The sequence below is a fragment of the Physeter macrocephalus genome, chromosome 5, assembly GCF_002837175.3.
Source record: "Physeter macrocephalus isolate SW-GA chromosome 5, ASM283717v5, whole genome shotgun sequence".
Taxonomy (NCBI): domain Eukaryota; kingdom Metazoa; phylum Chordata; class Mammalia; order Artiodactyla; family Physeteridae; genus Physeter; species Physeter macrocephalus.
In genome coordinates, this window is record NC_041218.1 from 62,936,443 (window position 1) to 62,947,684 (window position 11,242).

General features: G+C 40.3%; 1 protein-coding gene across 1 annotated transcript in view; it reads right to left on the minus strand.

Annotated features, from left to right (window-relative positions):
- COL28A1 (collagen type XXVIII alpha 1 chain) overlaps positions 1–11,242 on the minus strand; it is a 153,076-nt gene that overhangs the window by 59,493 nt on the left and 82,341 nt on the right. The window contains 1 exon segment of the mRNA XM_024131457.2: positions 4,931–4,955. Coding sequence (XP_023987225.1) covers positions 4,931–4,955 — 25 coding nt within the window.

The window sequence follows — 11,242 nt, forward strand, 5'->3', positions numbered from 1 at the left end:
CCCAGCCGCTCCGCGGCACGTGGGACCTTCCCGGACCGGGGCACGAACCCGCGTCCCCTGCATCGGCAGGCGGGCTCTCAACCACTGCGCCACCAGGGAAGCCCCCATATCACTTTTCTATACTTGGTCCAGGGAGTGTTATCCCTCTTTGTTTTCATTTCTTATTGCCAGTTATCAAGCCAACCGATAATGGTTCATTTCAGAGCAATAAAGTCAATTAAATTCTTGGCAACCTTAATATATACTTTTCGGAACTCCCTTCTCAGGAATTTGGAAAATAATTCCTGCCATTGTGAAGAGAGGGAGAAAGAAGAGACAAGAATAAAAAACAAGGGTTAAAAGATATAACCCTCTCCTGAACTGGTTGCTCTCATGTTTTTATGCGACTTGGGTTAGGGATTGGCTTTAGGATACGCCTGCCCCTAGTGTGGTTATGACTGCAGGGTGGGTTCTCTAAAGGCTTTTAGATTTGCCAATGCATGACAGTTTCATAATAGGCAACTATCACCAGAAAGTTGGTGGGGCCTGATTGGCGTGGGTCAGGCCCTGTGGTTAGACCTATTTGAGATGGGAATGATGGGAAGAAGCAGAGAAATGAAAATCTCTTTATTAACCACCTTCTGTGTCCCCAACGCTGTGCTCTGCATGTTCGTATATGAGACTTGATATAATTTAGTATTCACAAGAATCCCGTATGACAGTGACTAACTTACCTAACTTCTCTGAACCTCTGTAAATTCATCAGATACATAGAAAATCATATCTACCTTTCATGGAGATGACAGTGGAGGCAGACAAAGAATGCCATGCTTCTGCCGCCATGTCTAGCACAGAGCAGGTGCTTGGTAAGTCTTAACTCCCCACCCCACCTGGTTTTTTACAGAGGGGACTAAAGTTTGCCCAAAGCTTCACAGCTATTGAGAGGCAGGGCTAGGAGGATGTGGAGAAATAGGAACCCTTGTGTGTTGCTGGTACAGCCATTTTGGAAAACAGTTTGGCAGTTTCTTAAAAAGTTCAACATAATTTTACCATTTGATCAAGTAATTTCACTCCTAGGTGTACACCCAAAGAAAATGAAAACATATGTCCACACAAAGACTTACGTATGAATGCTCTTCGCAGAATTATTCATAATAGCACAAAACTGGGAACAACCAAAATATCCATCAACTGCTAAATGGATAGACAAAATGTGGTATATTCAGCAATAAAAAGGAATGAACTATAGCTACATGCTACAACATGGATGAACCTCAAAAATTATTCTTAAAGAAATCAAATATTTGAGACTACATATTGTTGGAGTCCATGTACATGAAATGTCCAGAAAAGGCAAATCGATAGAGACAGAAAGTAAGTCAGTGGTTGCCTGGGGCCAGGAATAGGAACTAAGAAGGGGAATTAACTGTAAATGGGCACGAGGGGTCTTGTTGGGGGGATGAAAATGTCCTAAAACTGATTTGTGATGATGGCTGTACAACGTGGTAAATGTACTAAAAAAAATCATTGAATTCTACACTTAAAATAGGTGAATTCTATGATAAGTAAAATATGCCTCAATAAAGTTATAAAGAAAAAAAAAGGCCAGAACCAGGCTTTGAACCTAGACTTCCAAGCTCTTAGGCCAAGGTTCTGTTTTGTCCATGTCCTGTTAGGAGCTAAGTAGCTTATATCAATAGCTTTCAACAGTGCAAAAATCATAAATGATAAGAAATGATTAAATTGCTTATGTAGAAAAAAATCCCATCTTTTATTTAGCTTTGCTTTCTACTTCCAAACCCTAAAATACTTCTAGAGAAAACAAGGCCTTTAAAAATGGGGAAAACTTTAAACTTTATTACTGAGTTAATTATTTTAATCTCTACTTCATAATTATGTATTCCCTTTTGCTTGCAGGCTACTGTTATGATTCTGGTTTTCTCTATCCATCTCTTCCACTTAATACTTAGCTGCTTTTGAGACCACAGGTACTAATTATCTCTTTAACACCTCTCCCCTTCTGACTGCCAACTTTTAGTGACCCCAAGTTTCTCCCAGCTTAAATGATCACTCCTATCATCAAGAATTCCAAGTAGAGAACATGAACTTGTCCTATATTATATACATTTCTATTTTCTCTTCTTTCTTGAGTACTTCTGAGGTACCTTTAAAAGGAGTATCTATAAATTCACCAGGTATGGGTCTCCAATTATACCTTACTCTTTCACACACTTGCTCCATTTTCTCTCTTATTCAGTTCCCCCAGCCGTCACCCTTCAGGAGTGTCTAAAGGCTAAATGCAATAGAATAGCTGCCTCTGGACACCTTATTGCCCTCTGTATATTTGAACCTTGGCCAGTGAGCTTTAAGGGTGTGATCCATGTTAACTGTGGTACTGCAGTGTCTACTTCAAACAAGCCATCCATCCTTTTCTATGTAATTGTTGACATATAACTATGTCTTACCTATCAAAGTTGTCTTTTGTAATCTCTTGATCTATGTTAATATAACCTGATATATGCTTTATGAATCTGATAGACTTTAAACCAAGACTTATCTTAACACATTCTGCGAGGGTTAGAGTTGGTCAGTAACAGGTTTTAGGGTGGTTCCTTGGTGTTTATGGATCATACTTTTCAGTAGATGGGAATATCAAGCCCTTAATAAGCTGTGTAAGTCCACAGAGATAGTGTCCCTCCACCATGGTGGGTTCTTGAAAATGTATAGTGTCTTTTGTTCCACAGGCCATGCATCCATGCTAGACCACAACAAGGTGAATGAGCACAAGAGGACCATGGTCAGGACTCATTTCATCCCTTGATAACTCTGGTTTTGCTACAGTGCATCACCAATGGTACCTAAGAGGTGCATTTACTATGATATTTTCAGATATGTAGTTTTATTGTCTGTGGATAGAGTGACATTCACAAATAAGATTTTACAATAGGTACTTGCATAGCTGGACTTCGCTTCTCACGCAGGATCCAAGGTTATTGGAGCCTGCAGAGGGAGCCCTTGCATTAGGAGATAATGAACAGACCTGAAAGCAAATTCTGGAGTTGCCATTTTTAACTTTGTCCATCAATTTCATAAGACCAGAAGTCTTATAAATCCTACCCCTCCCCTCTCATCTCCACTCCCTCAAAAAAAGAATAATTATTTAGATTGCCTACAGACTCCTCTTGGCCCACAAAAGGGATTCTGGATGGGAGATACTCCTTTCAATTTCATAGAAAATGGCCAAGTTTAGGACTCTCTGCAGTGCTTGCATATATGAACTTAGCAAATGATTCAGTAAAGGTTTTACCTAGACCATAACCCTGCAGTGTGGTTAGTTTCAACCTCATTAAAATCATACATAATCTTATGATGGCCCTAGTAATCATTCATTGAACATTTTATATTTTGAAAGAAAAGAAGAAAAAGAAAGCAAAGGCACTATCACATGCATTCATTTTCTCTTTGGCAAATATTTGCTTTGGTTAATATTAAACTGATTATAATTAATTTTTAATAAAAGAACTCATAATTAAAATTTATTTTTTATCATGTGGCAGGAGCATTTTAGCCATTATCTTATCTGAACTTCTTAACATCAGCTTACTGCATAAGGAAACTGAGGCCTAAGAGGATACATGATTTGCCAAAAACCATGCAGCTGGAAGCAATTCAAACCCAGGTCTGACTCCAGAGTCTGTCTCCCAGCTTGCTGTTGGCTGGAGCTAGATGCAAGATGACAACTTCTCCCCAGACTTGTTTCCAGCTGCCATTTAATGCAAAGACCATGGCTATGTGGCTGTGAAAGTCCTTTTCCTACATTGAGTCAATCACACTCTCTTAAAAAGAAGAAAGAAAACATCCTGATTGTAAGATTCCCAAGAGGCCCACACAACCTACACAAGTACCCAGCTGTCTAAGGCTTCCCTTTCCCTTTGCCTCTATTGTCATTCCTCAGTTTTGTAGTTTTCCCCGATGTTTCAATTGGTTTCATTCCAGATCTCCTAGCTACACAAATTCTTACTCTTTTTATCCATACTGCAAATATACTTCATTTGGCATAGTAATGCATACCCCGACTACTACTACTATTACTACTACTACTACTACTACTACTACTACTACTTTAGTGTGTTAGAATTCATAAAAATATTTTGTAGACATTATTCCACTCACTTCGCAGAATAACCTTTTGATGTAGGCTTATTATCCCAAGTTACAGATGAGGAGGCTAAGTCTGAGGGAGATTAAATGACTTGCTGAGGTTACAGAACTAATAAGTGGTAAAGGTTTCAAGTGGACCAGTGATCAGGAAATAGTTTGTTATACCTTTTATGTTTTATAAGATTTAAATATAATATTTGAGAAGATAGTACTCTTAGAGACAAGAGAGCCCGTTAGACTTTCTCCCCCTACATATATTAATAAAGCTTTAATCACCATTTCTTCCTTTGTTTGTGCCAGTTAAGTCTCTGTCACTCTATGAGAGGGCTGTGGAAGCAGGTTACAGTTGTTCTAAAAGTGATTTCATGCTTTTCTACTTTGGGACAATAAAAAACAAATTGAATTCACTGTGAAAAGAATTAGCCTCTCAAGGATTTTCCCCCCAAAAATGTTACTCTGAAGAGTCCACTAAATGATGAAACCAAGGAATGACTGAGTTTTAAAATAAGGTAGAAGAAGTCAAAGTGATGATTAGCGGTTGCTTAATGTTTCTTTCTGGCTTTTAAATAAAATTAAGGTATAACTACTAAGGCTCCAACTACCACAAATATAAGCACCACTCTGGAATGAATTATGTAACGAGTATATGTAACGGTTTGGTGACTCCTGAATACCTCACTTTTGGTTGCCAGGATGTCAATGGAAATTTTAGAGGCCTTCTTCTAAGCTTATGGACAGACAACCCAGATACTGATAATGTGTATTAATTATAGACTGGCCATTGTCATACAACGCGGTTGCTTTTCACTGACACCCTTTAAGATGAAAAGGGAGACAGTAACAATTACCAGCACACTTCTCAGGGGGATGGGGAAACAAGAAGGTGTTAGAAAACAAAAACTCAAGTCGCTATAACATTTCCTTTAGTGTACTTTCCCAGCTTTAAATTTCAAAATATTTAAAATAATTTCAATTCTTCAAATCAATTTCTCTCCTAGAACTTTAATATTTACCCCAAAGCAACAGTATCTTAAATGATAACTTTAAAACTTGCTTTAGGATTTGGTAGGATTTGTTGTTGACTGTTTCTTCCTTTTCTCAAAATCAACTCATCAAAGATGAGCAAATGATTCCCCTATACCGAGAATCTCACTGGAAAGGGACACTCTTTCTTATTTAGTTGAGTTAGAAACCTCAAAAATAGAAACGTTGACAGCGCCCTTAATGTCAGGGAGAAGAGAAGGCTCTCTTGTACAGATATTCAATATAATTTTCCACTGGGGGAAAGTTCCTCCAGTCTGCATGATTAAAAATAAAATTGCATTGGTGGTGATGTGGGTGTTGAATGATAAGAGGATTTAGTGTGCATCCTTAAGGCTGAAGGGAAGGTATGTATGCACTCTGGGGAAGAGAAATGCAGAGCTAGGAAAACAGCAAGGAGAAATGAAAGCAATACTGAAAATTATAAGGTAGACTACATTCCAACTCTGATTTCAGAGATCATGCATGGAACTGAATTGGGGAGTAACCTTGAAAAGTCACCTAGTCAAGTGACCTTTTCTGGCATCTAAAGGTCAAATTGCCTGGTATTTAAACTTGATATGGCTCTGGCTTTAATTAGTCCTGTTTTCAAGCTGATTGTCCTGCCTGTAGCAATTTTGCAGTCATATTATAAAAGGTGGGTTTTTCAACTTCAGTTTGGAATCACGGACCCTCAACTTTACTAGCATTAAGTCTGTATCCTAGGCCAGCCCTCCTGTCAGACACAGTTCAAAATGGAGCTCCTTGTCCAGTCCATGTCTGCCAATGGAATCCACAAATTCCTAATGCATCTCTGTGTGAATCGTTCCTCTGTTCCACCACTGCCTGTTGGTGGTGTGCACATATGTGAGCCATTGCAGAGAACAGAGGGACGATTCAGATGCTGGGAACATTTTTAGAATAATGATACTCAGTGGAATTTCACATAGACTTCCATTTTAATTTATGAGTATGGGTCACCTCTGTCAAATAAAGCATGTATTTATAATATTCAAACATTTAAAGCTTTTGGAAAATGTTTTAACTCTTTGGGTTTTAGGTTTATGCTTCTGCTTAATGTTTACATAATTAAAGTTTTGACAATGGAAAAACTAGAATGGAAAGAGAAACAATCTAAGTGTACACTAAACAGTGCCGAGGTAGTTGGAAAATGGACAGTATTGAAGACTGAGCATCTGTAGATCAGGACAAGTCATTCTACCTGCTCTGATTTATTCATGCACTTAGTTTTTCATTCATTCATCCATATTTATAGACTCCCTCTCACACTCAACACAATATAGTATCAACACTGTTTATATCATAAAGGGGCAAGTTGCTCAACCTCTCTGGCTCTTGATTTCCTTATCTGTAAAATAAGAGAGTAGTTAAAAATGCCATGAGCTTCTGGAAATATTTAGGTAACATATAATATTTAGGTAGTACACAATCATGATAACAACAATAATAACCCAACAAGCCTTTTCTGCCCAGACTTTATTCCAACCACTTTATGGTTAAAAGATCCCTCGAGGGCTCCAAAGCCAGGTTAAAGTTCCTCTTTGCAAGAATTGGCCTAAGCTCAACTGCCGCAAAGCTTTGGGGAAGGCCTTGGCTTTCTCTGTGATGGACTAGCACACTGATGGGGGCTGAAAGAGCTGAGAGGGGTGCCTGGCAAGATGCTCCTGCCCTTCTGGAGCTCAGGAGAGCCACTCCTTTAGTCCTCTTCCAGGAGGCCAAGAATAAACTCTCACGCTCAGAGATGTCAGTGAATCAGCCCTGGGGTGATTCACTAGCCTATGGGGTGAAACTACAGAAGCAAAGAATTATCTGGGCTTCTCAAAGGGAGATGAGATTTATATAATGATGGTCCCCAAATCACAAAGGGTCCTTCTAGTCTTTCTGGGCCCAGTAGAGAAATGGCAGCAGTGTTAGGTAGAATCTTTGAGCTTACCCTCCCCATCATCGTGCAGACAATTTGGGTCTAGGGTTCAGGGAACTGGATGAGCACTTCCAACTTAGCAAAAAACCCCTGAATTGTCAGTTCCTCTTTCTGGCATGTTTCCAAAGTAGATTTTAGGGACTTCCCTGGTGGTCCAGTGGTTAAGACTCCACGCTTCCCCTGCAGGAGGCATGGGTTGCATCCCTGGTCAGGGAACTAAGATCCCGCATGCCCGGCGGTGCGGCCAAAAAACTAAAAAAAAAAAAAAAAAAAAAAGATTTTAAAACTGTATCTACTATCTCCTTGGAAATTGTAGTTTTTACAAGAATTTTAGAAATCTCTCAGAAGTGTATAGAGAAGTACGGTAACCACTGATGTCATAATGGAATTCTTCCACTTGGAAAAAAGCCATGGAGTGCCACAAGGGTGCAAGATGTCAGGGACTGCTTTTTATATGTTTTGAAACATAGAAGCTTTGATTCTAATGTCTGTGTCAAATGCTAAACACATGTGACCTTAACTAAATATCGCAAACCCCACCATAAATTAATCGTCAACCTTAACGGTTTCCTCATTTCAAAACACATTCGTTTTGTAAGTTAATGCCCTAAGGCCAATATTTTAAGGTGACAACACAGAATTTAAATAAGAAACATGTCTGATATATATGTCTATACAATTACACACACATGCGTGCACATGCACACAAACCCACACATTTCCATGCACTTACAATTTCTCTGCCATTTTAAGAAAAAATGGAAGGAGGGGTATTTTGCACACATTTGAGTCCTGTGCTTCTGCTACCATTGGCAACCTTAGGTTTTTTGAGAGTCTCACCTCCACTTTACCAAACCAAAAGGACAAAGTTAAATGGAATTAGACTTTTCCAAATATTTCCCTGTCTTTACCAGCTTCTGTTGGGCTGTGTGTGCTTGTGTGTGTGTCCAAAAGTTTTCTTCGGGAAAAAAAAATGAAAAAGGGCCCATAAAGTCTCTAAGCCTTCTATAAAAGAAGAGAGGTGATTTTGAAAGTTATTAAAAGCTGGTGTTTGCTTTTGGAATTTCCTTTATTTTCAAGTTCATGATCCACAGGTTCTTTGATTCTAAGGCTAGCTTGCACTCTTGACATCTCCTTCCAGAGCTAGAGAGGGCCAGGGTAATGCATTTTCCCAGCATCCACAGGAAGGGGGCGACAGAGAGAAGGAGAAGGGAGCGGGATGGAGGCAGGTCCTCGCTCGTGTTTCCATCTCCCCTCAGTAGACGTGAGCTGGAGGCTACAGCTTCCACTCCGCCTCCTGTGTGAGTTAGCAGAGGGAATACGAGTTTCGCTTAAGACATCTTCTGGCAACATGCTGTTAACAACAACAGAAAAGAGGCAGGATAACATTTTGAAAGAACATTTTTTTTTTCCCTGTGATTTTTCCCCTTAAAATGTGTATGAAAAAAATACAAGGGACTTTTAGAGGGAAATGATAAATGAACTCATTTTGTAAATGTTTAGTCTGCATGTTAAATAACCTGACATGGTGGAACATGCACAAGAGTCAAATTTTTTTTTTTTTTTTTTTTTTTTTTTTTTTGTGGTATGTGGGCCTTCCTCTGTTGTGGCCTCTCCCGTTGCGGGGCACAGGCTCCGGACGCGCAGGCTCAGCGGCCATGGCTCACGGGCCCAGCCGCTCCGCGGCATGCGGGATCCTCCCAGACCGGGGCGCGAACCCGGTTCCCCTGCATCGGCAGGCGGACGCGCAACCACTGCGCCACCAGGGAGGCCCAAGAGTCAAATTTTTAAGTGCTCACCATCTGTGCTTAAGTGCCCGTCTTTATTATTACCGCTAAATGTAAAGCAGTAATGCAATGGTATAATTTAATATAATACAATGTATACTTATATAAAATATTTTAAATAATCTACTCTGTGGAAATGTAAATGGTTACATGCTTCCATTGGAATACAAATGCATTCCAGTATATTTAACACATGCCTCCTTTTGAATAGGAATAAGCTTCTAGTTCCATAACTAAAGGAATGTTTAGTGTAAAAACAAAAGTTTTTACCAATGTTTTGCTCAGCAGAAAGTAATGCGGCTTACATATTGAAGTTCCTCTTTCTGTTTTTAAATTTTAACATTTTGACAGACACTTTGCCTTAAAGATAAAAGAATATTTCAATACCCAAATTCAAATGAGGATCAGATGATTCAGTCCTGAGTCAGACAAGCCAGAACCTTGACAAAAGCACCTAGGGTGTCTGTCCTCAGCACAGCCTACTCAGCACTTTTAGACACGTCTCCCTGACCTTCCTGATTACCCTAACACACAGAGATGGGCAGGAATCAAGATCTCCTTTAGAGACGAATTGAGTGCCATGGGTCTTCAGTCTTTCATTCTACCTGGGAGAGGCCAAAAGGGTACTTGCCCCACTGTACAGAAGCAGTATCAAGGTGTCAACACTCCCAAGTGCTGGGGCAGAGGCCAGAAACTCAAGACAAAAAGTTGACGTTAGGCACTTCCAACCTCTTTCTCTAATGACCTGGAAGCATTTGAAAAACTAAGTGAGTAGGTATATTTCTAAGGAGAATTTCACTCTGTAGGGTAACACTGATTATTCATTTTCCATTCATTCAACATGTTATAGAGTCCCTACTGGGTAGCACATCTAGTTCTGGTACCAAGAATTTAGTACGACAAAGAGCCGGCCTGCAGGAAAATTTAGACTCTTGTGAAGTATGCAGAGCAGTAAATAAGCAAGATGATTTCGGAAATGCTGCGTGCTATGGAGGAAACACACTGGGGGACGTGACAGTGGTGGCGGGGGGTGGGGGGTGGGGGAGAGGATTGCCCTTTGTATGGCAGACAGGGAGGCAAGATCTGAGACCTGAGAAGGAGCTGTGCTGACAAAGCCGAGGTCTGGAAGCAGGAAGGAGCTGAAGGAGGGCAGGCCAGTGCGGCTAGAGGTGGGTAGCAAGGGAGCAAGGGGCGGGAGTGGCAGCCACGTTGTGAAGGGCCCCGGAGGCTGTGGAAAGTGCTTGGAGTTTGTTCTCTGTACAAAGAGAAGCCATTAGAGAGTTTTTTTGAGAAGGAGAAGGATGTGATCTGATTTATGGTTTTAAAAGATCAATTTGCCTGCTAGGTAATAGAAGGGCCGAGGTGGAAGGGGGAAGACCAGTGAAGAGGTTTGAATAGCCCAGGTGAGAGATAATGGTGGGCTGCCTGATGGAAGCAGCAGGAGAAAAGCAGCCAGAAGCAAAGATATATTTTGAAGGTAGAACTGATGGGATTTACCATAGGACTAACACGGGGAGGGAAGAGAGGGAAAGGAAGGACCAAGAATGACTCAGGTATCATGGCATGAGCAAAGGGTGCTCGGTAGCACCATTTCCAGGCTTAAGGAGTGAAAATCAAAGGCTTTATTTTGGATGTTAGGTTAGAGTTGTCTGTGAGAAATCTAAGAGGAGGTGTGTGGTAAGAAACTAGACGTGTGAAAGCAGGGCTTAGAGGAGGGAAGATAGAAACGAAACAAAACAAAGCAGTAACTGCTCCCTGGTTAAGTTGAAAGGAAAAAAATTGGTAACAAAATTCACCTTCAGTTTTCATTTCTAAGTTCCAAGCCTATAACAAATTATCAGCAGCTGTTACTGTTTATCCTCTGTGGCACCCAGAGTGGGGGAAAAGCCATTGAAACATTCATAGTTTTTGAACATTTTTTTTCCCAGGGAAATTTGTCCTCTCTCCTACAAAAATTTCAGTTAACTTGTTTCTTCTAATGCTAATGGGGGTGGGGAAAGGGCAGTGTTCTTGCTCAGATTTTTATTTTGGACGCCTCACAGTATTTCTATGGATGGAATTTTGCCACTTGGTGTTTCTGCCCTGGATTCAAGAAAATGTCTTGCAGAGTGATTCACTTTGAAGTGTCTCTCACATTCAACAGAAATTAGGGTAGAAATCTTAATCAGGTGTTTCGAAATGGGCTTTAAAAAAAATCTGGGAGGTCCCTGAAGTGACACACAAAACTGAATTTAACGTGCCAAAACTTTTATCAGAATGAAACTGAGTTATTTGTAATGAGGTGGATAGACCTGGAGTCTGTCATACAGAGTGAAGTAAGTCAGAAGGAGAAAAACAAATACTGTATGCTAAC